Source organism: Trichogramma pretiosum, unplaced genomic scaffold, assembly GCF_000599845.2.
Source record: "Trichogramma pretiosum strain Unisexual culture from Peru unplaced genomic scaffold, Tpre_2.0 scaffold23, whole genome shotgun sequence".
NCBI lineage: Eukaryota > Metazoa > Arthropoda > Insecta > Hymenoptera > Trichogrammatidae > Trichogramma > Trichogramma pretiosum.
Genome location: NW_019641629.1, coordinates 235,221 through 262,367, shown reverse-complemented (window position 1 = coordinate 262,367; position 27,147 = coordinate 235,221). Strand labels below are relative to the sequence as shown.

Below are 27,147 nucleotides of genomic sequence, written 5' to 3'. Positions count from 1 at the left end.
AATAAAATTAACAATAATAAAAAAGTTAAGTTGAAAAGAAAACATCTCTAGTAGAAATGCTCAACATTAATAATCGATAAAAGTCCAGAAATTAATATTTAAACTGTTTAAAAATACCTTATAATTAATTGACCTGAAATTGGTTTTTTTAATAACAATTATGGGGCTCATTTTAAGAAACTTAAAAATAACATTTTTATTGTTTAAAAAAATTCGGACCAGTTTTCAAACGTTTTAAATACGATAATACTCTTTCCAATCTCCACCGCCAGATGGCGAGTACCTTCATCTGTAAATCTGCAAGCGGCAGAGTCAAAATAATTGCATATATAGCCGACCAGCTCGAAGAATTCTCATCCATGGAATCCATATGTTACACCAATTCCGGTACAAAAACTTTTTGTTTTAAACCTTTTGTCCGGGTACAGTTACACATATACACCAGGGTGATGATGGTGGCGCTGATGCGCCCATTGTGATTGGACGAAGACGAAAAATAATTCGCAGTCCATGCATGGATATTTCAGATTGTGGGGATGTTTTCCGTCCAAGTGCGCCATGAATTCGAAGAATGATGTCGAGACGCGGGAGCAGCGGCGACAAACCCAATCTCCTCTTTCGTTCTCCACCATACATGTTCGATATTGATGAATTCTGTCTCCCATTGTCGATGATGGTAAAGTGTTGGACGGGATATTGATGTTACGCTACTCGAAACTGGCCCCGAAGATGAGAGATCACACAAAATAGATCCACAAGCACGCCTATAATGATTGCATGAACAATCCACATTATATTTTTCTTAAATAAAATAAACTCTCTCAAATAGTCGCAATCGTTCGCCGGCCGTCCAAAACGTTTCGTTTCGTCGTCAATTTCGAACCGCTCGAATCCAAACCGATTTTACAGCTCGAAAATCTCGCTCGAAACGAGAGGAGGGAGAAAACAGGAGGCTCGACAGAAGCTCGCGCACGCGGTTGGAATTTGTTTGCGCAGGCGGACGCGAGATCGAAAAGTGCCAAACTACAATTTCTGCCGAGATCTTACGATCGGATAATTTGCCCCCGCGAAGTTACATTATATGTATCATTGCGCATACACGCGTACACAGTGGCATAATCACGCGCGCGCGCGAGCCCCTGTCTATCAAGATCACCACGCGGTAGCAGCAACATTCTCAATTATGCGTAGCTCGCGTAGATACGGTAGTTTATAAACTACATAAAAATTGCCAATAACCGGTATACGTGCCAAGATCAACGGAGTTCCCGAGTGTAGTTTCTCGGAATCGAGAAGGGGGCGGCGGAGACATATCTGATGTTACAGTACGGCTGATAATCAATTATACACTGCAAACTCGCACACGCATATTTGATGCGGGCGTATACGATACATAGCCACAAGTCGAATCATTGTCTCTCAAGGTTCATTCTCAGGCGTAGTACCCATACACGTACCTCGTCGAGAAGAGTCATTACACAAATAATTACGTTATTATTTTTACAATCCCGCGAGCTGTGTAGCTCCGAAAGAAATTTGTGACATTACATCGTATGTGCCCTGTTATCGAACTAAGTCAACGTGATTATCGCGCGGGGGTCGGCGGCGGCCGCGGGCCCCCAAGCTCCGTAATCGATTGCTAGCAAAAACGAAACATTGCGCGGCGCAACGAGCTCGATATCGTATAGCTCGTTTATTACATTATAGGTATTTGTCACTAATGCGCGATTGCTGAAAATGGGGCGAAAAAAAAGTTCGCCATCCATCGTTTAGATTTGTTGCCTCGCCTAAAAGCTGGGTACCGCATTCCGGTGGAAAAGCAGGAAATTTTTCGTCTATATCTTCCCTGACACAACGGTGCCACGCGTTCGAGTATTATATATACGCCTCTCTATGTGTGTATAAAAGGCGAGCATCGCAAAAAGTCAACGAACGACATAATCTAAGCTTTACATTTATGTATACAGTACTACTGTGTATCGCATGCGTCGAGGCATATAATAAATGTTGAGCTCTCGTGGTGTCCGTTTCAATCTCGGTCACGCATCAAAACTCGAACTTTCGCTGCTATGGCTCTGCGAGCGCAGCCGTGTACAAGACATTTACCTTCGCTCCCGCATCTCGAGACTGCCTAAGCCGTCCACCCTGAAAATCATCGTTCGTTTAATACGTACTACAGTAGTGCAGTCTATATAGTCTAGAAATTCGCTATATATATAAGCTTTAATGCGAGCGTCGTAGCGCATTGCGCAATCCCGCGCACATATAAATCCATATAATCACGGAAATATCAATTTCACGCACAAAAACGCTTTCAGTTTTTCCTTATATATGTTTTTATAGACCGTCGTTCGCTGACTATAACCGAGCGCACATAGATACGAATCTCGAGGTTTACAGAGCTTAACTTGTGTCTGTGTGTGTGCGCGAGCTAAAGGCATCGATTGTTAAAAATATTTTACAGCTCGTTCTTCGCGTGTGTGATGTATATGGTGGACACTGCCTTGCGGACATATCCTTTATAAACGTACTGTGACGCTGAAGCGAGCTCGAGCCTGTACATATGGCCGATTCTCTGTGAAAATTTTTTATTTCGATGGTGTGCTTTAACATTTTTTTAAACAACTTTTGAGATTGTATACTCATTTTTTCAAACGCTGGAATGAAACATTTTTACGATGAACTCATGGCTATTATTAATATTGAAACTTTTTTCCTAAATTTGCTTCAAGGATCCACCACAAGATGGCGAGTACCTTTATCTATGAATCTGCAAGTGGCAGAGGAAAAGTAATTGTATAAACGAACTGTATGGATCGTGTTTCTTGGCAATTTTCTTCGTAACAAAAAAATACATTTTTCCGCCGTTCGATTTCACGTAGAATCGACCATATACATATGAGCTCGTGGAATGCCCCCACAGCGCACCTATTTTATCCTGAACCGAGTGAGAATTGGATTTGACGATCGATTATAAGTAGTGAAAATACCGCGTGAAATTTTTTTCGCAAAAAATTTGAGAATTAATCCTTTATAGATCTGCGAATTCACTTTTACCCTTTTATCGCGGGCGCGCGCGGAGGCTTATTATCGCAGTCGCCACTGCTGCTGTTGCTGCTCCGATACATTATGACACTGAACTCGAGCTCGACGTATCTGTTTAAGAAAATCTGCGAAAATCATTTTATGCTCGAATAACCGTTTTATTTTTCGAGGTGTAATAACAAGACTGCGGTCCGCGTGTATACAACCTTGAGAGCTATTATATCCGTGCCTATTCATTAAAGTCAAATCATCGGGATCTACAAAGTAGTAACATTTGACGGGGAAATTTCATCGCGAAATAGATAATTATACGTACCTTCGGTATGGGAATTTTTCGTTTGTTGGTTCGTACGACTGCGCGTATACCCATACTCGTTACGAGCAATGATTGATAAAAAAAATTAAGAAAAGATGCTACTTATAGCTGTATCTACAAAAAATGTTACAAGTGCACTTTCGAGCTCGATGCATGTGCGTTTCAATTAGTAACGTTCCTTGTGAGTCATGAGAAATCTTACACACAGAGCAGACCCTTTTGGACTCAAGAGAATGTCACGTGGTATCGGTCAGTAGCCAAGATCGGACCGCTCAATCGAGATGTATAAATCGAAGAATTATATAATGTACAGAGTTGCGATATTTTCTGTAAAAGTAAATTGCCAATTCGTGAAAAACGAATTTGGAGAAAGGGTGTGAGAAAGCCCAACGATATAAGATAAGAGTTGCACATCGAAGCGAAACTTTTGTATACTATGGATGTGTATTTGCATTGGGAACGAGTCGAAGTCGTCGAGTTGTCTCAAAGCTGATAAGATTTACGCAAATATCATTGAAATGACATCGAACTAATAATGTCAGAATCGGGATTACACAATCACTATTACAATTAATCAACGCGACAGAGAGAGAGAGAGAGAGAGAGACAAGCCTTCTTTTTTTCAGGATATACCCAATTTGCAGCGAACGAGGTAGAAAAAATATTTATATAATTTGTAGAATAAAACAATCCAGAAATGACGTGTAAACTACCTGAATCGAAAACTACAACTGCACATGAAGTAGCGTTAGAGGAACATTCTAATCGTGGTACGGAAAATTTTCGCCCCGAACGCACCTCTGTAATATGAAAGTGGTTGTATTTGCACGAGACGTGCACGTGTGCAAAAATCGCCAATATTAATTACATATATACACGAGAGTAGCTTGTGTGTGTGTGTGTGTGTGTGTGTACTGCGTTCGAGCATTTATATTCATAATAAACACCGTATATATATAATACAAAGTATATCAAACGCACCGAAGTTTCAAGAACGAAATATTTTCTCAGGCACCCGCAGCCCGCCACGAACTTCTTGGAAGCCCAACGAATTATTGCATTGATAAATCCTACGAGGCGTAGTGTTTAATCGCATACGAATAATTGCAAATTAGATCGATTTCCTTTGGTTCGGACGGATGTGGTTTTCAACTATATTCATATTGAGTCGAGGTAAAAATCCCTTTCAGGAAAGTTTTGGGATTGAAACACGTGGAAAAGTCAAATTAACTTTTCGATCGAAGAAAAATCCGGCATAGCTGTAAAAATATTTTAACAACTCGTTTAATATTTTTTTCGATAAAATTATACAACCGCGAGAGTAAATTATTGCCGATGGTCTTCGATCCAGTTGCACTTACCCTAGTATGGGATTATGCATCTGGTTCTAATGATACGTATAATGTTTCGTTTTGAAATAAAAATTGAGCCCCGAGTAGAGGCCTGTTGCGATTTTTCAACATTGCACAATACCCGTTAAAATTCCGCGTGTCGCCATTTGTAAAATTAAGCCTCTCGACGAGCGTAATCTGGTTTTTGACTTATTATAAAATGAAATTCGATACCTCGCGTGTACCAATAACAATCGATATAATAGGTGTACATTGGAAAGGTTGACAGAAAATACATTTTGGTAACTCCAATGCATCGCAGAGAACCACACACACGACACATATATCCCTTCTAAAATAATATAGACTCTCGGATAGAAAAGTAGCTTACCCACGGAGAAAGCTCCTCCACCTATAAAGTGCAGCAAGGCCGCTTGTATGCGTGGTGTGGTGTGCAGTGTCTACGTGTTGCAACTGCAGCGTGGGGGTATTTCGCGGCAGCAATAATAATATATATAGGGGCTCTCCTCGCCATCGACATCCCATATAGCTAGTTTTCCGCGCATCTATACACACCGTATATCCACGTATGGTTTCGTTGCTCGTTCGTTTTTGGATCAAAGTTTGAAAAAAAAGTAGCATATATAAACGAGGATGAACGTTATTATGGTGAAGTGCTTGTTGGTGACGGCGTGCCTGCTGGTGGCGGCCGGCAGCGCCGCTTACGCGCCCGTCAAAGGCGCCGCGAGATTCGGCCGAGCTCCGCTGCTGGAGCGATTCGCCTGGCGAATTCTCGACTGGAACTTCCCGTCGGAGCTGAGCAGGCAGCAGGCCATAGCGACGGGCGACTATCAGCCGGAGAACGCCCTTCCCGTGGGCATCGAGATCTGGAGGGACAAGCTGTTCGTCACCGTGCCCAGATGGAAGGACGGTAGGCTATTATATATAGGTTTTTCCTCCACGACTCGATTGTGTAGCTTTGCTTTTGACTCGTTACCTAATTATTTAAGTAAAGTTGGGCGGGGGGAATACCAACATCGAACTTTTTTTATCACTAACAAAACATAAACATTCTTCAAAGAGAGCTCGCGAGATTACGCGCGACAAAAAAAAAAAGTAGAGAGATGAGAAACGACACTTCTTTTTCGGGAATACGTAATCGATGATTATATATTCTCCAAAAAGTATTCCACAAATTATACAATGCAATGATTTATCAAAAAAAAAAAAAGTCCATATCTGTTTTTTAATTAGCTTCGCTCGCGCGCGATGTGTGCGCAAACAATAATTCATTTTTACAAGACCTTATGCACACACGAGAGGAAGTTCGAGCCGAGTATATAAAGTTGAGCTCGCGACAGGTGCTCTTGTGTCTTTAGTATAGCTCAAAAATGCACGGGACGAATAAGTGCCGTTTAATCTTCGCGTTCGTCGCGTCGATCTTGTTGTGTAACGTCGAGGCGCGTCGTCCTCGCGGTGACAGATCGCAGCCGCCACCTCCTCCGCCGCAGGAGCTGATCTTCAAAGACGGCGCGAAACCCGTCGGCGTGCTCCTCGAGAACGGCAACGCCCGATGCGAGGTGAAGAAGGAGAATCGCGTGCCCCTGCAGGTCAGGGCCCAGTGGAAGATCCTCGACTGGGAGTATCCCAGCGAGCAGTTCAAGCAGGACCTGATCAAGTCCGGCGATCTCGCCGCGGAGAACGCGCTGCCCGTCGGCGTCGAGGTCTGGCGCGACAAAGTGTTCGTGACCGTGCCAAGGTGGAAAAAGGGTTAGCAGACAAAAAACATATTTATTTATCTTAATGAAATTCGTGAAATTCGGAAAAAGGCTCGACTGAAATTGTGTGTCGACGATTATACATTTATTTATTTTTTGATAAAATTATAATTTATCGAACTCGCGTAGTGGTGATCGATAATCAACAAAAGACTGACGTTAGTTAAATACTGCGGTCGATTAAAATATGTCAACTTATTCTGAATAATTCGACGTTTAATCATCATTGCTCAGGTGCCAAAGAAAAAAATCGAAATGAAACAGATCGTGTGTCAAACACAAATAAATGTGGCACATTTCGCGCAATCAAAAATTGTTTCTCAGAGCCATAATATTTTTATCCGAAGAAAAATTATCCTGTATCGGTTAATTACTCATTTTTGTACAAAATCGAGAGTTCATTTTATTATTTATTTATTTATTTATTTAATTTTTTTTCTATTACGTCAAAGACGAAGATTCAAAAAAAATTTTAACGACACGCTAAACCATAATTTCAAAGTCTTGCCACAATTACGTTCGAATAGACCACGCAAAGGTATTTTTATTATCTAATTCACAACTGAATCGCGCTCGATTTTTTTTTCTCCTCCACGCGCACGCATAACGTCGACAAAGATACGTCTTAATTTCTTCGGCCCGACGGTATACGGAAAAAGTAAAAATCGGCATAGTTTCTATCTCTCTCCCTCGCAGATATTAATTGGATCGTTCTCATTATATACGCACAGTCGTTATTATAAATTAATTTGAGTTATATTTGGTCGCGAAGCCGTTGATAAATTTTTTTCGATAGCTCGCAGTGCGTCTCTAATTTGTTTCAATTTAATGAAACGAGCATTTCTAGGCACGAGGCCGAAGCCTTAGCAAAAAAAAAAAAAAATAATGATGATGAAAAAAAGGGTCCGGCACACGGGCAATCGACGATATTATGCCCCGTGCGCGCGAGCGAGTCACATTCTGCCTCGTTACGTGCAAAGGTATTCGGTGTATATATTTATTAGGGACATTAAGTCTAAGGCCTCTCTCGGTGGTGCGTGTGTGTGTGTGTGTGTGTGTGTGTATTATGCCGACTCTTTCACAACTGCTTCCAGGGAATTGTCCCCTTGCATATGCCTCGCCCCGTGAAAGCACAGGTATATACGTATCGAACGAGAAAGAGAGAACATTTTCATAATCTCTTCTGGGCCCCGCGTGCAGCGGCAGCAACATGTTGATTCGAACCGTCATATCTATCAAAATAAGTGCGCGACACGCGAAATTTTGTTTATGCACTACGCCGATACGTCGATACATACACAGCGCGGACAAATATACGCCTTATTTTTATAACGCGCACTCGAGCATGTATAAATAAGCATAATGCACTTTTATGCAACGCAAAATTGTGCTGCCCTAAATTTTTATCATTGCTCTTTTGAATATTTTTTTTAAACGATAAAATTATAGAGAGTGTTGGATTTCGTGGTCATTTTGGCGTTTACATGCACATTTGAGGGGAACAATAGGAACGGACAGTTAAGCAAGTGGGCACGTTTCATTTCGATATTGGCCTCCTTTTAACGAGGATCGTAATACGTATTATAGCTGCACGCACCTTCGATAATAAGTACACTCGCGCGCGCACTCACATACTTTCGTATATTCTTTTTGAAAGTGACCATCCATCGACGAACGGCTCGCGATCGAAAAAATAATATACAAAATGCCAAAGGAAAAAGAGACCGAATCATATTATACGCTCGTTGAAAAGTTTGTTTACACAACAGGCATCAACGACCACAACGACAACAACGCCAATGGGCGTATAAATGCTGTAAATATCTATCTCTCGTCGTCGTCGGGCGACGTAATCACGGGGTTATATCGCACTGGTTTAATTAGGGAATTAGTTGGTCGATTGCGAAATGGTATCTCTCTCGCGTAAACACATTATATATATATATATAGAATAAAATAAGGTGCGCGTGCGTGAGTACGTGCGTGAGCGAGTATATATATATAAACAGCAGGGAGAGAGAGAACGAAAGTGCTATATAGTGCGCGGGAGAGAAAAGTCGCGCAGCAGCAGCGCCCGCGGCGCGTGGGATTTAGAAAATTGAAATTCTCCGACGTATATAATATGTGCTCGAGCGCATTCCGGTAAACAAATGGTTGCACGCGCGCTCGCAGACTCGCGAATCGCTCACTCGCACTCGCTTGCACTTATACTTTATAACTCGAGCTTCCGTAATGAACGCGGCCCCCCGACTTTTTTTTTCTCAGCTATGCGTTAATAATATATGTGTTACTGCTGTGCATTACTGCGCTCGAGATCACTGTAATAGCGCTGGCTTACGATGAGGCCAATTGCACAATGATAATTACCCGCGCGTGGAACGCGGCTCATCGAATTGTCGGCACCTATTTATAATTGTGGGCTTTATATATATTATATAGTTGAAAAATTTTAATTGACGTCACCGACGATCGGGTTCCAAATATTTTTCATTTTGCTAAGTACTTTCTTGGAATTATTTTACATTTATTTTTTGTTTGTAAAATGTAATTGACGAAAAGTCTCGAGAGATCGATATTCATGCATTTTAACTGTTTAATTACTCTATGTACGAGAGCGAACTCAACAGTCGAATAAAAGCTTTACACAGTCGAGCGATTAAAACTATTTTTTTATAATTAAATTCAATGCGTGTTTATGCATGCACTCGAAGGCACAAAAAATCAGTCTACACATTGCGCCGTGTCCGCAGAGGCATTATGTACACGTCGAACAGCCTAATAATAGTGCGCACTTGACAAGTAAGCGTATACATAGAAAGTACCTGTTTATGCCTCGGAAACATAAAATTTGTCCGGTTACACCGCACGCGAGTTCCTCTGGGGAAAAATCATCGTGTTTATACGTTCCGAAGCGACGACGCGTTGAGTTAGGCCCGACAAATTATATCGGCCTCGCGGTATATTGGCACTTTCTATCGCGTAACCGTATCACTGGCTTATGTACTTATGCGTCCGTATATCTCAATCGCTTCGAGTATCGTCTATTTTACATGGAAAATTGACTTTTGAGTAACTATTTCATATGATTCAAAGTGCATTGTACGATTAATTGGCTCATGTTTGTGGTTTTTCTATTACAAGTGTGCAAGAAAGAATATTCGGCGCATTTCAAATGGCCTGGAAATGATGTGACTTTTTAATCGCATTAAATTCTACAATACTACTTGAAGCCACCGCCACAAGATGGCGCGCACTTTAATTTGTAAATCTGCAAGTGGCAAAGTCAAAATAATTAGATAAATCAAAGCGCGGTTTTAAAAAATCCATAAAGTAAATTATTATTGGCATTTCTAGGATGTTGATTTGTATGTGTCCAGTTCTTTTGTTTCTTTTATGTTCAAGAAACTTTTTCGTTAGCCCAAAACTAGCCATAATGAAATATCAAGCATCTCTAACGGGTTTGCGTAATCAAGTATTATTAATAATCCGAAATAGACCTTTAAAAAAAAAGAGAAAAAGATAAAAATGTCCGTCGACTCGCGTCGAGGACGAAAAGAAAATACCCTCGTTGTTTGGTCGGTCGCGCATAATACGGTACACATACCGGAAGGAACTCTTTGATCCGCCCACGTCCTATACGTACATATATTATACGTACATAATATGTACGGGGCTCGCGCGCGCGACGCTCGCCTTTTTGTTCGGCGCGTTTCAGGGGGTTGTGCTGACTACTACTATACTACTATATTAAAAATCTCAAGTTTAGACCTGTCTATGCCACATATAACATAATATAGACTTCTCTCTCCTCCTCGTTGGGCCGCGCGCCGCGTACGCGTGCCGTCGTTTAGTAAGAATAATGGTCGCTTGTTAAACGTATACCTCGAAGTTGTATAGGCAATCGTTAGTCTTTTTTTTCTCTTTCATTTCGTTTCATTTCGATCCTGCCTCGTGCCCATAATTGTGTACTCTGTCATTGGCAAACTCCCCGCTCTCGGCCGCATATTATACATACGATGTATATTTTTCTTCGTCAAAAAATGAAAATAATAACGATGTCTTTGAAAACGCGTTCTCAGATTTATTGGACATTTTTCGGGTAAATTTCTTGCGAACGACGATGAATAATCGCTGCACGATGGCGGCACGCGCGCTGCTGCTCTCCGCCCGAAATATTATTATATTATTTATACGTATGAAGTATAAAATATACAAAGGGTACGCGTTTTTGAATGTAGACAATGGGGCGCAACACGCGTTAATCGGGACAGTTTACCGCGAGATTTTCGGGGGCAGGGTAATGTACGCCGAGTCGATTAATAACTGCAGTAATAACGCCGAGGGGCTCTCGTATACACGATCATTTCCGGTTATTTTAATTCTTTTCTCGTTTTGTTTCTCGACAGCAGAAGAGTTAAAGAGCGCGGCGCCGAAAAGACAACTGCTTTGCATATATTACGTCGAGTCATTAAAGTACACGTCTGACTTTGAATATTATTATGTGGGGCAGTATGTAATATTGTATATACAGAGTTGATGGACATTGCATTTCATCGAGGTGACGAAATCCCGACGACGCTTAACTCTGGGATCATTAAAATCCATTAAACGTCCAATTACAATGATCCGAAATTGAGATTAAGAACGATAATTTTCCGGAAACGCGCGGCCGAGAATCGAGCGGCGAAAGTCAACGAATGCTTCCATCGAGATTATCATGAACGTGCTCCGCTGCTAGGCTAAAACGCGACTCCGAAAATGAAAAAAAAAAAAAAAACGAAGCAAGCGTGTAATACGTGCAGATTGAAATTCCTCAAACCCCCTTTTTTTAATATTATATACTCTCGGCTACTTGATGCTACGCTAAAACGCGATAAACGAAGATTGCCCCCGTGAAGAAGAAGTGCATCGAGTGCGACCTTTTAAACGGCCCCGATTTCACGTATAGCCCGTATACGCGCTTAATCTTATCCACTCGTGAATCAATCTTTTGTTATTATATAAGTGCAGTTCTCGGGCGTATCTTTCTTTTTTTTTTCTCTCTCTCTCCGCTGCCTTACTTTTTTCTTAGCTTCGTATTATAAATGCGCGCAGCTCTCTCGGATGCTGCTGCTGCTGCTGCTAGCATTTGCATAATATTGTCCCGCGGCGTGTTATATATATATATATATGAAAAGTTTGAACCCTCCGCCCTTTCCTTCCTCTTTTGCTCTCTCTCTGGAGCTCGTTCTTTTTTTTTTTTTTTTTGAGGCCATGGGTATGGGCGTCTGGCCGGTTTCCGCCGTAACAAAAGCTCGTCTCTCTCTCTATACAGAGGCTGCTGCTGCTGTATACGTTTTATTTCGCCCGTTTTTCGGATGTCCTTTCACGGCCTCCGAGCTCCGATTTGAATGCAGCCCATTTATCCCATTTGCACGAGGCAGTTCCTCGGGGATATGTTATATGCGTACAAGAGTTCATAGAGTGAGAGACGTTGCTGCTGCTGCAGAAAACTTTCACGTCACGAGGCAGCAGCGCATTGATTCAATTGTGTGCGCGGGGGTAGTATATAGGTAGTACGAGCTCGTTCGCGAGAAGAGAGAGAGAAGACTTAATTATAATGCCTCGTACATAAAACGTGTCATTGTCGTCTTTTATTAAGTTTTACGAGTTTCCCGTGCGGTTACGTAACATATATAAACGCGAGGGCCCCATTGTACGTTATTATTGTAATAAATATCGGAGAACGGACTATATATAATATCCCAATTTGCCCAATTTTTCTGCGCAGGAGACATCGATGCCATTGTGTGCGCTTGTATAAGGTCATATTAGCGGTCGTAATACGCGTCATTGTCAACTCCTCCCCCACTGATACATGGAAATTCGATTAAACTTGACAAACGAATAAATGTGCGCCTGTTTAAGGTAGCTACATTATTACGCAACGCTCACAAGCTCAAAGACAACTACATATATCCTATACACGAGCTGGAGCTATTATGCCATTTGCAGCAGCAGTAGCAGCTCGATATATTGTATATATAGCTATATTACGAGCCGCGGCGCGTGCTGCATTTAAGAGAGAGAGAGAGAGAGAGAGTAAAAACTACCTGTAGCTCAACACGTGTTTTTATGTATCAATGTTACACAAGGCCAAGGTGTCGACGTGTATATATACGTAATATATAAAGAAACAACAAAAACGATCGACACCACAACGTAACTATAATAACTCGCTTTGTATACGGGGCGCGCAAAATTCAATTCGAGGACTCGAGATTGGCCTCAATATACACATTTTTATAATACACGAATATCCGTTATAAATGGTGTAATTGTCTCGTATGGACGTGACGACATGCCCAATCGACATCTCTGTCATTCCTGATCCTCTATGTCCCCGGGACGCGCAGCTTTATACGACCGAATTTTCAGACAAATATTACACGGATCAGCCTTTCGTATTACGTCGTAATAATAAAAAAAAATGTATGGTCCAAAGTCTTCGTTCGTTGAATAGAAATATGTAATACGTAGGCAATGCCGAACCGGAATTTAGATCGCATATACAACGACGCGTATCTCCGAGTCGTCGACTTTCGCACGTCGCGCGCGACTTTAACTCGCCAACAATTTTGTATACATGTCTAGATATATCCTTCGGTTTAAAAAACGTCTCGGGACGAAATACGTACACGAAAAAAAAAAAGTAAAAAAAGCTCGAGTAAAGAAGCGCGTGGGGTGTTTCGCTCCTTTTTCTCTCTTTCTTTCTTCAACGTTCGTCGTCGTCGTCGTCGTCGTCGTCGTCTTGGCCCATAGGGTTATATTGTTGCGTTCGCGGGCACCGTTACGAGCTGCATTGTTTCGCGACGCGCATCGTAGTCCTCGGGGTCCACCCTCTCGGGCTGTTACAACAACCAAGAGAGTTCCAATTTTAATCGCGCGCGCGCGCGCGCCACTCGAGCGCGATCGCCCTCGAGAGCAGTATAGTCATATACATAGGTTAGTTCTTGGCTTGAATGAGAAACGCTTTCTTATCCTTTCTTTTCACTCGCTCGCTCTCGGCTCTCTCGCAGTTTTTTTTTAACCCCATTATTCAGCGATCCTCTCGTGTATGAATAATGCAAGTTGTATTGCTCGAGCCAGTTCTCTAGAGCTCGAAGGAAGAATTGAATGCGAGAGCTGCTGCGGCGCATTGTCGAGCGACCGATCAACTTCTCTTGAGACGTCGTTATATTCATAAAGTGCGTGTGGTATAGCCTCGATAAATAGAGGCCCGAGACGAGAGTTTATAGCTACAAAACGTTCGTAGCTCCAGAGAGAGAGAGAACCGAAACGCGATACACAACCCTGTGACTTCTCGAGCGGTGAGCTCGAATGCGTTTTTACTATATAGCTGCTGCTGACGCCGACTTTGCACGCAGAAGCGAAAGACAAACGAACGAGCGTTACATTCGCGTCTTGATTTCGTCAGATTTTTGCCTAGATCTCTACAAAGTCCATGAGACTGTGCGTATTATGTACGCTCGATGTGTGCAATGACAATGGAGGTGGGAGTGTTGAGAGGGCTTTTCAACCCTGTCGCGTCGTACTGTGGTTATATAAACCGAGACAATGAAAGCAATGAATACATACAATTTGAGATCTTTTACTTTGAACGATCGTACGATGGTCAATAAAAAAAATTTATTTATTAAATTTTTCGGATTTTAGAAAAAATTGAACAGGTCATAAGTTATACCCCCAATTTCATGAAGGCACGTTATTTTGGGAACGAAAAAACGATGCAATTTGGAAATTATTTTAAATCTCATGTTATTTTAGTAGATAAATTTTACAGTACAAAAATTATTATTAGTATAGTACTCACACTAGGACGGATCGCTCGGTCGCTCCATCGAGCTCTCACCCGCCTCACAAATTGCGCGCCGATCCTCGTTCGCGAGATTCTCGTCGACGATCTGGCACCGGATCTCGATCGCGGCAGCCGATGCGTCGCCACAAAATTTCCGCCACCCATTCGCGCAAGAATCCGCGCAGCGCAGTATCGCGGCCGGTCGCGCGTCGAGTTTGTCGCGAGCCCCACCGTTGGGCCGCACCCATCCACGTGTCTCGTGCGCCTCGTCGAGCGGCATCCGCACGAGGTCGTGGAACGTACGCCCGTTCGTCATCTTGATCATCTTCAGTTCTTGCGCGACCGTTTCCTCGTCGTACCACGGCCGTGGTGGTTGTGCTTGTCGATCGTCAAGATCCGTCCCCGTCTCCGCCGCCGACATCTCGTACAATCCGTACTCGGCGAACAGTCTCGCGTTGGCGCAGAACCGCCAACGCGTCGTGTATATCCAGGACGTAAAAATCGCCGAAAACCATCCAACTGATAGTAATGCACTTTGAAAAAATGTTAAATAGTAATTTTGTCTTACGCCACCCATTTTATTCATTATTCGTTGGGACAATTTTTCCAGGCGATTTGCCATTACTTTTTTTAAACGTTATCCCTTTTTTTCTCGTTCGCAGGAGTTCCCGCCACCCTCAACTACATTCCGCTGGACCAAGTGCGCGGCGGATCGCCCAAGCTCATACCCTACCCGAGCTGGTCGCAGAACGTCGCCGGCGCCTGCGGTAGCGGCCTCACCACCGTCTACAGGTAAGAACATTTTCACCACCGATACTTTGGTTTTTTTCTGTATAAATACGAGCTCGTGCGCACGTGTGACACTTTAGTAAATTAATTAAGCGTGTATATAATACAATGATCGATCGGATAATGATCGGATTACAATAATGGGATCGAGGCGTCGAAAGTCACACGCCGAGGTGAGATTTAAAAATGTCTTCTTTTGTAAAGCAGAATCAATTCGTTAAATCTCGGTCGATTGATGCGATTATATATAGTAGCTTTGACGCCGTTTTCAGAATCAAGGAAAACCGTCGCGTTTTCGGGTTGACAATTTTGTCAAAATTCATTTTCACCCGCGCGGCCATCAAAGAGCTTAAAGCCAGCCAGAGATACATCAAAGTCTAATGTCGTCTTTATTTATTTTTTTTTGTTCGTACGCAGAATCCACGCCGACACGTGCAACAGACTCTGGGTCCTCGACGTGGGTACCGTCGGAATCGGCAACGAGACCGTCCAGGCCTGCCCCTACACTCTGAACGTGTTCGATCTGACGACCGACACCCTCATCAGGCGCTACGTTCTCAGGCCCGAAGACGTTAATTCGGTAATTGATCTCGCGCGACTCTGCATACCTGAAAGTATATTAACGATCTATATATTTTCCCTACCGTAATAGAACACGTTCATCGCCAACATCGCCGTGGACATCGGCAAGGGCGGCTGCGACGACGTCTACGCGTACATGTCGGACGAGCTCGGCTACGGCCTCATCGTCTACTCGTGGCAGCTGAATCGCTCGTGGCGCCTCGAGCACGGCTACTTCTTCCCCGACCCGCTCGCGGGCGATTACAACGTAGGCGGCCTGAATTACCAGTGGCACACCGAGGGCATATTCGGCCTGAGCGTGTCGCCGGTGGCCCTCGACGGCTATCGCACCCTCTTCTTCCATCCGCTGAGCAGCAATCGCGAGTTCGCCGTGTCCACGAGGATACTGCGCGACGAGAAGCTCTCGGCCAACAGCTATCACGACTTCCAGGTGAGGCGACGCTCTTTTTACCTCCTTTTTTTGTAATGAGTAGGAAAATATTTCGAAGGATCATGTTTTTTTTAACGATAATCGTAAAATCAATTTTTCGGACTTCGTTATCTATTGAAAATTTATAAGCAGCTAGGTAAGCAATGAGTTACAATTTTTTCTGTAGCAAGATTTATCGCAGTCAATAGCGGCAAATTTTATTATGAGTGTTTTGATTCCATCGACAGATGGCGTATCGTAAATTCGCAAGTGGCAAAACCAAGTTCCGATCATTATAAGTATTCAAAAAATATACTATCATAACGGATAAACTTTGGAAATGGTCTTTTTTTTGGATACTATACTCGATCATTTCTCACCAAGGCCAGAGAGCCTCGTACGCGTAATATACGCAAGCATGGAAAGTCCCGCGAAGAAAATTATGCGCGAATCTCGATACGACTAACGAGTGCCTATAATACACTCGGTGGCCTAATTGCGCTACATATGTAGGCGCGTCATGCATATTATAATAACGTATATCGAGAGCAGCGAGGTTTTTTTTCCTCTCCTCGTGCCCGCCTGGCTAAATTTCATAATGTACGCGCAGAAAGAAAAATCATAATACATGTGCAAGTGCGGGTACGTATGTACGCGATTTCAATGTGTATAATGTAATATTGGAAAAAAAACACTTTCTTCTATGAGCCGCGTGGCAATCGGAACGAGAAATAAGCTTGTCGCTCATTGAAAATGAGTACGAAATGTTATAAATATTCTGTTCAGATGTGTACACAAGCAAAATCAGCAAGTAAAAATTTTATATATTTAAATAAAATTGTGTGTCTGTGCAATAATCCAATAATAAACCAATAATAATCGAGCACAATTTGTTATTTACTTTCGAGCGAGGTTTTTCTGACCATCAATTATTCGTAATCATATCATACGCATGTTTACTAAACTGGAACTTATGTAGAATTTTTTTGCCCAAATCAGAGAGAAAAGCGATCTATGTACACTGAGGAAAAAAATTCATTGATTCAATGAAATATTTATTTAAATACAATTTGTGAAATAATTTCATTGATTCAATCTTTTTTATGTCATCCAAAAAAATATTTGATTGTTTTTACCAAAGTTTCATTGCTTCAATCAATCATTTGATTAAATTAATAGTAAATAAAATATTAAATTAGATTTCATTGATCAATGATTTTTTTTTTCTCAGTGTAGTAATCATTATTGCTAGGAGTTCGAAGTAAATATTACACTGTATAGTTCTTTTTCGATTGAAAAATTTATTAATTTTTTTTTAAATTCAGACATCGATGAATGACGCTAGAGAAACAATTGTCTGAATTAGTCATTTAAACAAATATACTAGATCAAGTATGGTAGTTTTGCAATACAATTAGCAATCAGTTTGTTACATTCGTTATCAGATTATAATGCATCAGCGATGAGCCTTTTTAAGATTATTCTTTAATAAAAATGATTTGCCGAATTTATGACATGGGTATAGTGGGCATTACTTGCATGCGACGATTTGACATGTTTAACGAGACTAGTTTGTTTCTTGTATTTTTGCTCACAGAAATTTCATGGGTAATTGATATTTTTATGAAACGAATCGGTGTGAGTTTTCAAACACCATTTTTGAGAAAATGTTTTTTCACAAAACTCGCATGGGAAGGTGATGCCATTATGTGCGAAATCGGTATGATGTTTCAAACGATCCTTTCGGAAAAATTTCTTGCCACAGGCATCACATTCATAACTTTTTTTACTATTATGAACCAAGTTGATGTGGGTTTGGAGACTACCCTTTTGAGAGAACGTCTTTCCGCAAATATCACATGTGGGAGTTTTACCATTATGTATCGCTTCAATATGTTTCTTGAGATAACCTTTAAGTGAGAATGACTTTTCACATAAGTCACAGCCATGAGTGATTTTAAGATGCATCGAATCGATGTGATTTTTAAGATTACTCTTACGTCCGAATGACTTTCCACATGTATCACAAGAATGGGCGATTTTACAATCATGCATCAAGTTGATGTGGGTTTGGAGATTACCCTTTTGAGAGAACGTCTTTCCGCAGATATCGCATGTGGGAGTTTTACCATTATGTATCGCTTCAATATGTATTTTGAGGTAACTTTTAGCTGAGAATGACTTTCCACATGTATCACATTCTTGTCTGATACTGTTATGTGCCGAATCGATATGATATTTCAAATAACTTTTTTGAGAAAATGTCTTTCCGCAAAAATCGCATGGGTAGGTGGTACCTTTATGCATGGAATTGGTATGAATTTTCAGAGTGCCCTTTCGGGAGAACTTCTTGCCACACACGTCACATTCGTAACTTTTCATTCTATTATGCACTGAATCGATGTGGGTTTGGAGACTACCCTTTTGAGAGAACGTCTTTCCGCAAATATCACATGTGGGAGTTTTACCATTATGTATCGCTTCAATATGTTTCTTGAGATAACCTTTAAGTGAGAATGACTTTTCACATAAGTCACAGCCATGAGTGATTTTAAGATGCATCGAATCGATGTGATTTTTAAGATTACTCTTACGTCCGAATGACTTTCCACATGTATCACAAGAATGGGTGATTTTACAATCATGCACTAAGTTGATGTGGGTTTGGAGATTACCCTTTTGAGAGAACGTCTTTCCGCAGATATCGCATGTGGGAGTTTTACCATTATGTATCGCTTCAATATGCATTTTGAGGTAACTTTTAACTGAGAATGTCTTTCCACATAAGTCACAGCCATGAGTGATTTTAAGATGCATCGAATCGATGTGATTTTTAAGATTACTCTTACGTCCGAATGACTTTCCACATGTATCACAAGAATGGGTGATTGTACCATTATGAACTGAGTTGATGTGGCTGCGAAGATTACTCATTTGAGAGAACGTTTTTTGGCAGATATCGCATGTGGGAGTTTTACCATTATGTATCGCTTCAATATGCATTTTGAGGTAACTTTTAACTGAGAATGTCTTTCCACATAAGTCACAACTGTGGGTGATTTTAAGATGCACCGAGTCGATATGGACTTTGAGACTTTTTCGTTGTCTAAATGCCTTTCCACATGTATCACAAGGATAAGCGATTTTTCCATTTGGCATGTCCACAATGTGTTTTTTGATATTATGATTATAATTCAACTTTTTCATAACTGTTCTTCTATTCTTTGGCTTGCTGAGTTCACAGTTTGAGTTCATATTAAATTGATTGGCGTCGTCCACAAAAGATTCCTTTTTTACTGCATCCAAAGGTTCTAATTTAATGTTTTGAGTTTGATATTCGTTACCATTTTCAATAGCTGCCAAGTGATCTTCAGAACAATTTTCAATTTTCATAACTGCTAATAAATCCAAGCTCGGCTTCATGTCTTTACATTCCAACTCGATCGCCAAGTCGTCATGTTGACTTTCGTGATTTTCGTCAGATTTTTGAAGCATATGAATCTGAATAAAATATAATTTATATGAAATGTTTCATGAATAAATGAGTTATTATGCTATTATAATTACTTACTCGATTTTCATGCGAATGCCTGAGGAATTGAAAATTGTTGACATCGGCTGTCTTGTCAATTACAATGTAATCATTTTCACCGAGCAACACGTCGATTGGTTCTTCTTTCACGCTGAAATATTTACAAAACGACTGAGTATTTTATATTGTAAAATGTTCATACTGTGATTAACATAAAAAAAATTACCGAACAGCACAGTTCAACGTTCCACTCGATTCCATCTTGACTGCTTAGAAATTTGTTGACGATTGATCTGTCTGTAATAGTGTTACAACACATCTAACTAACTTAAATTAAATAATATTTATAAATCACGAGATGAATATTCAAACTAACTAAAGTAAAGAGAAAGGCTGTAATAACAATATTATTATTGAAGTACTCTCATTATTGATTGTTAGATTTGAGCGACTGTCGCCTCTGCCCTCTGCCCACCTAGCGGCTATCTTCGACAGCTTGATATTGATGCCGTATCCGGCGCGCACTCACTTCTGTTTGAGCCTTTGCGCTGCGCGGACCCCTTTGTCCTTTTTAACAGTTTTTGCTAATATAATAAAGTGTTCTTAAAACTATAATTGTTCCTTTTCATTAGAACAACCTTAAACCTATCAGGTTATAGGCCTAGCTTACTTAATTGTGTTGCTTCCACTGTGCGACAACAATAAAAAAAAAGAAAACTGTGAAATTACCGCGTTTTGAGGTGTTCAGTTTCTTTGTGTCTGTTCGTGACTGGTGCGTTGTACCATGAGCGCGGATGCTGATGGTTTGGTCAGCGTCGAGGAGGTGCAGGTCATCCAGAATGGTGAGAGTGGAAATGGTGACTTGGGCATGCGTAAGTATGATTAAAAAAAAAAAAAGTTAATTAAGGTGTGTCTTCGTAAGAGTCTGTATGACCGGAGAAATCGTGTGTGGTGTTGCTTGTTTGTCGCGATCATAAGTTTGAGAATAATTGAAAAATATAACAATCAAAGTTAAAATAAATAAAGGAAAATTTGGAGGAAAAAAAAGTTTTCAATCTGTGTGCGTTTGGAACGTGGCTGTGTGACACGCGGGAGTATAGCGTGCATTCGCGACTCGAGTTTGTGCCTATCTTGTTTTCGTGGAATCCGAACAGGTCGAGCACGTGCGTGCGAGCAAGACAAAGGACGCCGGTCCGGACAAGAAAAACAGCACACGGCTCTTACGTAGATTCAACGTTTAGTTACGCAGACTAATATTATTTCCTAAATTCTGATGTTCTTGGTGTGATCGTAAAAGCATATATCGACATAGCATTGCGCGACTGATCACCGTGTATACTGCGACGTCGTATGTGCAAATTTATGAGTATAAATGGCGCGAAAATACCATACGCATACACGCGATAATTGATGTGCTAAAATGATGCGATGAAACATTGTATGATGTGTACGTAACCCGGGCTATGCGTATACAGTGTTTTTTATAATGTTATAAATATTTCAGCTGAAGGCGAGTTGGAAAATTTTTGGCATCGGTTGACACGTATGTTCTGCTTGAACCAGAATCACCGAAACGAGACGATAGCCTTTGATATCAATGCTGATTTCCTAAAAATAAAGACTTCTCTCGGAAAAGAATACGTTACTGGTGAGTTGTATATCTGACGAGTTACGATGAGATGTAGTGAGATTTGATAAATTTGATGTTTTTCAGTGCACTAGAGTAATTTGCTAGCATACTCAGTGTGACATTAAACTGTATAAATAATCAAAAATTGAGTATTTGTTTATCAAATTACTTTAGTTAAAATTGTTCCATGTTGAAATTCTAAATCAATTTACAAGTGTGTGCTTGTGTTCGGTACCAAACTTGTAATTGATTTTAGTGATTAAACTAGTGGCCGTGTGTTCCGATCACTGTTTATTCACTAGTCTTAGAGTGGTTAGCTTGTGTTCAGATAGCCACTATGAGACAAGAATGCCTTATTGGTAAGCGCGCTATATAAATTACTAATTGCATTCATATTTTGCACAGAACAAAGAATGTTTCCTGAAGCAGAGTGGGACAAATTTATGGATTGGTGTGGAAAAATGACGTCCTCAGAGAAAGAACTCATCATGCCAAAAACTCGAGCTATGAGTTTGCCAACAATGGAACAGATAAATGAGAGTAATGGCGAGTCTACCACGAACGGCGAGAAAGGAAACGACGAGAGGGAAAACGACGGGATGAGAAAAAGCAACGATGCGACTCAAAATAGTACCGGCGAGAGCACCAACAACGAAGTTCAGATTGTAAAGTCGAAATCAGTATTTTTCAATACAGAAAAGAAAAATCCTTCGTCCATATTTTCGGAAAAAGCTTTACAATTGGTCATGAATTCGTGTAAAGAGATGTCGGAAAATTCAAAGAAAATGACTGATATGGTGAGCGAATTAGTAAAGCTTTCCAAGCTCGAGTCAGAAGCAAGGAAACGAGAAAGACAAGAATATGAACAACGAAATGAAATGTTGTCTGAAATGTTGCGAAAAAATAATGAAAGGCAGATAAATTGCCTTAATTCGGCATTAGATAATTTTGAAAGTATGCTTAAAAACAACATGCAAGACGAAGACAGTCAAAATGAAAATGAAAGTGAAAGTGAGATTGACCCTAATTTTAATCTCCAAGATCAAATAAATAAATTGACTGAAAAGAAGTTTGAGTCGTTAGCAAGAAACTGGAGCCAGACAGTTCATAAAGAAGATAATGCTCAGAAACATATAAAAGATGCACTGGAACTTGAACTTAAATCGATAGGAACAAATGTAAAACGCGACTATAAACTTAGTTCAAGTATGAAGTACGAGCACTTTTATGACTATTTTTCGTCTGAATTAAGAGCTTGCGGACTCTTGCATGTAATTGAAAATACCAATCAGAATGAAAATGATCCAACATTTCAAGACAAACAATTCAAAGTTCGAGATATTCTCATTAATCATTTGGATAATCACTATCATGCAAAAGTAATGCATCTTAAAAATCCAAAAGAAATCATAAAGAAATTGCAAGAGTTAAAACGGTGTGAGCAAAATATAACGTCACACTCAGTACGTCAACAATTGTATAACATGAGATACATAGTTGGAAAATCAAGTGCCGCTGAGTTCGTCGAAAAGTTTGAAGAAACTGTAAGAAGTTATGAAAATACATCAGGCGCGGTACCATTTTCTGCGGAAGAAAAACGTGATGCCTTTTACAATGCAGTCATGATATCAGTACCACTCGTTCAAACAGTTAATACTGTGACTAAAAATATTCAGGGTACTGAAGCAAATTACGAGGAGCTGAAATCTCTCGTATTGCAAGATGAGGCTGAGAAAAGGCAGATCAATAACTCAGCTGAGACAATCACGACTGGGAGATCAGCGAACTTAGCCCATACAAAAGATATACGTTGCTTTGAATGTCAAGGCTTTGGACATATCGGAAAAGATTGTCCTAACTTGGGTAAAGGTATTCTCTGTTACAGTTGTAACACGTTTGGCACACACAAAAAGGAAGATTGCCCTCTGCGAAATAGATCTGGAAAAACGACTAAATACAACAATAGATCATTCAAATCAAACTCATCACGAGGCAGAGGTGCTTCTCACGCCAACAATGACGCGAAGAAGCGCAAATACCCTGACAACAGCGCGAAAGATTCTCGAGGCGGAAAGAGAGGGAGATTTGCTAACTACAACAAATCAAATAATAATAAAAGGCAATTCCAGAGTAACTCCAATCAGCAGCAGAAGGTACAAGATAAGCCCAACAGCGCTAATACAGGTAACAAAACTTTACATAATAAATTATATTGTAACAATGTCCAAATTGACTGTAGCAATAGTAAAGTAGATCCTGATTCAAATTTCAATTTCATTGCTGATTCGGGCGCGACTGAGCACTTCACTAATTCTAAATTAGTATTTTCCTCGTTGAATGAAATGGATTGTGGTGTGATTCAATGCGCAAATAAAAATGAATCGGCAAATTTAAAAACAGAGGGAGTAGGTAATGTTGTGATTCAATTATCAAATGGAAAATGTCTTACTGTAGATAATATGATTTTTGCGAAAAACTTAAAAGAAAATCTATTATNGAGTGTTAGATTTGAGCGACTGTCGCCTCTGCCCTCTGCCCACCTAGCGGCTATCTTCGACAGCTTGATATTGATGCCGTATCCGGCGCGCACTCACTTCTGTTTGAGCCTTTGCGCTGCGCGGACCCCTTTGTCCTTTTTAACAGTTTTTGCTAATATAATAAAGTGTTCTTAAAACTATAATTGTTCCTTTTCATTAGAACAACCTTAAACCTATCATTGATGAATCTAATGAGTATAATTATTATTTTCCTATATCAACGATATAATTTTATAGCAAAGAAATGAAAAATCAACCCCACAAAACCAGTCGCGTCATGTCTCCTATCTAAAAAACAAAACAATTTTGACTCTCGAACTCGGATCTTTATAAAAACAATGCAATTTCAAAAATATATATTTCCATACGCCTATTTTCATGTTTTAAAAAAAATAAAAAAATCCGTGTGTTTGTGCGCGTGCAGGTGCTGCCCGAGCGAGGACCGCTGGGCCACTCGACCGCCGAGATCATGGACGAGAACGGGCTGCAGCTCTTCACTCTGGTCGATCAGAATGCCGTCGGCTGCTGGAACTCGCTGCTGCCCTACGCCCCGAGCAACCAGGCCGTCGTCGCCCGCCACGACGAGGCAATGATCTTCCCGTCCGACGTTAAGGTATACACATAAACGACGACCAATCGTCGATCTCCTCTCTCTCATTGCGGTGATTTCGACGTAAAAAAAAACACTCGAGTACGATATAATGAATCCATTCATGAGCTTATACGTATATACGTTCGCTCCCCGCGAGCCAATGAATATGAAACAATTTTTTCCCTTCTTTTTTTTTTTTTAACGAGGATAAACGCGATCATTGGACTCGAACAACGGGTTTTCTCGTTGCAATTCTGGACGAGCTATACGTGTATCGGTATACACCTAATCGTTGATCCGATTGAAGCAATAACGAAAAGAAAAAAAAACACGTATACACATACCGTTCGATAGAGTCATAATTGCGGGGCCGTAATTTTGTAAACACGTGCCCCGTACGCGTGTGTACGCGCGCGTCTGTCTAATTTTCCCGAAATTTTCTCGCGACTTTCGCGCGTTATTATTATCATACGTATACGATCGTTACGTTTCCGCTCGCTATACATACACGATTGTTGCGCAATTTACGCGTGTTTTTACGCCAGCTACGGACCAAACGAGCGTAACCTACAGCACATGCCTCATTCATGTATATTATAGTGTATATAACGATGCAACGATTTTTTTTTTTTATTCGGCTCGTTGCCTTATCTTATCAAAATTAATTCGTACTTACGATTAAAAATTCTAATTTTCTTGCGCAGATCAACCGTGGCCTGATCTGGATCATGACCGACCGCATGCCGCAGTTCCTCGAGTCCGAGGAGGGCCTGAACTACACCGACGTGAACTTCAGGATACTGACGGTGCCGGTGCGCGACGCCATCGCCGGCACCGTCTGCGACAACACGCCCTGGACCTTCCAGGGCAATCAGCTATGGTGGGACCGATGATCGATTCGATAGCATATATAGAGCAATTCTCTCATCATTTTTATGTACGCCAAGCATCATCGGTGCGCTCATTTTTGTGTGCCTATATAGCAGCAAACGATTTATAATAGCCTAAATATTGTGACATCTACCGATTCATCGTCATTCCATTATAAATATTGTATATCAGCCACTCGCATTTCGTTCACGCCCACGCACGCACGACGCGCAAAAATTCGAATTTTTTTCTTCTTTCCTACATCGCAACTGGATTTCCGCGAAAACGCGTTTATGAAACTTGCACGTATATATGTATGTACGTACGAATGAAAGTCGCGCGCGTTGATGTTTCGATGCGGAATGTAATGGCAAAAAAGGAAAAACGCACGCCAGCAGCAGCAGCAGCAGTGGCTACCGTTTTCACAGCCTATACTGCACGCGCGACTTTCATATTTATATGTATCATGTGTGTGTGTGTGTTTGTACGTTTAAGCGAGCACACAAACATAATATAGACAGCTTGACGCACGGCGCGCGTTTCCGCGAGTAAACAATTTTCTCGCGGAGATTGGCCTCTGATGCATTAATCCATACCGGGAGCCGTGGCAACACCTACGAAACAAACTAGTAGCTGCTTGTATAAATTATTATGTATACACTGTTGCCAATCTTGTGTGCTTTTTCCTCGCCTTCTTTTTTTTTTTTTTTACTTTACTTCACTCGAACGCGGTGTCGCAGTACGTGCCTGTGTGGCGGGCTCGATGAATCGTTTGCACGTGCGCTTCTATACCATAGCATAATAGTGGGCAAAAAATTATGTGCTCCGAAAGTAATCATCCTTATCGAATTTTTCTCGCGTGTGTATCTTAGAAAATTCGCGATTGTATAATAAAACACTTCCGTGTCAAAATTTTGCAGTAAATACGGAATATTCACGAGAAAAAAAAATCAAAGATATTTACTCTCTCAATATTTATCGTCGACGCACCGACGACGGTTGACAAGTGCAATCTAGACCGTAATTGAGCATTGGGTTGTAACGCCGACTTTCAACTTACCTCTTTTTTTTTTTTTTGCTCGTCAAGATCATTTTGAGATAACAATCGAAAAGACAACATTGTATAATGTAACGTGACTTTAGTTCCTTTGAAGAAAAACAGTCTATATAGTTGAATCATTACCTACATGGCTTTTTCATAATACATGCTTACAGATATTTCCATGAATGTGCTCAGCTTTCGATAGTTTCGTAAAAATTAGTTTAATAAAAATAATTTAAAACCTTTTTCAGAAAAAAAAATAAATAAATAAATGATGATCCCGAAGTCGATTAGTTTGCGGAGTGCAAGGTACTACCTAGACATTCATCGATTTTTACCAAATACACGATAATCAATTTTTCCTCGTCAATCTTGTGAAAAGACTGTAATTCAAAAGACAACAACAATAGAATAAATTGAGTGTAAAATTAAAGCTGTATTTTTGTTCTTTTCATGAAAAAAACAAAATTTTTCCAACGATACATTAAAGTTTTTCAGTTACATCTGATTTACGCAAAAAATGACGAGAAAGTTTCATGGTTCGTACCCATCGTTGAATATAAAGTTTCGTACCGAGTCGGGCAGAGATCGAAAAAAGATTCTGAAAGACCTGATGCACTCATAGAACCAAGCTTTCAGAGGATGCATCAACTGTTCGACGCAGACTCCTTCGGACGAGCAAATGGTTTCATACGGACGATCATCTAAGTCGGATTCTAAAAAAAAAAAAGCGTAGATAGAATGTAAACTAGAATTGAAAACTAAACTCCGATACTCACCATGTTGCGCGGACGACTCGACGACGAACATCGCCAACGTAACGACGAGAACAACGAGTGTAAATAACGATTTCGATG

At 40.7% G+C, this 27,147-nt stretch overlaps 2 protein-coding genes across 2 annotated transcripts; one reads left to right on the top strand and one right to left on the bottom strand.

The window, feature by feature from the left end:
• The first annotated feature begins 5,346 nt into the window (after nt 1-5,346).
• On the top strand, nt 5,347-26,474 carry LOC106654554 (protein yellow). The gene is made up of 6 exons (XM_014374477.2): nt 5,347-5,623; nt 14,970-15,099; nt 15,514-15,676; nt 15,749-16,108; nt 24,211-24,399; nt 25,083-26,474. Exons 1-6 carry the CDS (start codon nt 5,347-5,349, stop codon nt 25,269-25,271), a joined length of 1,308 nt encoding a protein of 435 aa, XP_014229963.1. The 3' UTR covers nt 25,272-26,474.
• On the bottom strand, nt 17,433-19,934 carry LOC106654617 (zinc finger protein 845-like). The gene is made up of 3 exons (XM_023459167.1): nt 19,846-19,934; nt 19,659-19,770; nt 17,433-19,588 (listed from the first exon to the last, which is right to left on the bottom strand). The coding sequence occupies exons 1-3, from the start codon at nt 19,878-19,880 to the stop codon at nt 17,690-17,692; spliced, it is 2,046 nt and encodes a 681-aa protein (XP_023314935.1). The 5' UTR covers nt 19,881-19,934; the 3' UTR covers nt 17,433-17,689.
• Nucleotides 26,475-27,147: the final 673 nt, after the last annotated feature.

What these genes read in the sequence shown, in the direction of transcription:
- LOC106654554 (XM_014374477.2), top strand. Translation starts at nt 5,347, where the DNA reads ATGAACGTTATTATGGTGAAGTGCTTGTTGGTGACGGCGTGCCTGCTG. An exon ending in CGTGCCCAGATGGAAGGACG is followed by an intron (nt 5,624 to 14,969) that starts GTAGGCTATTAT and finishes TCTCGTTCGCAG; the next exon opens with GAGTTCCCGCCACCCTCAAC. An exon ending in TCTTCCCGTCCGACGTTAAG is followed by an intron (nt 24,400 to 25,082) that starts GTATACACATAA and finishes TTTCTTGCGCAG; the next exon opens with ATCAACCGTGGCCTGATCTG.
- LOC106654617 (XM_023459167.1), bottom strand. Translation starts at nt 19,880, where the DNA reads ATGGAATCGAGTGGAACGTTGAACTGTGCTGTTCG. An exon ending in ACGTTGAACTGTGCTGTTCG is followed by an intron (nt 19,771 to 19,845) that starts GTAATTTTTTTT and finishes TAAATATTTCAG; the next exon opens with CGTGAAAGAAGAACCAATCG. An exon ending in GGCATTCGCATGAAAATCGA is followed by an intron (nt 19,589 to 19,658) that starts GTAAGTAATTAT and finishes TATTTTATTCAG; the next exon opens with ATTCATATGCTTCAAAAATC.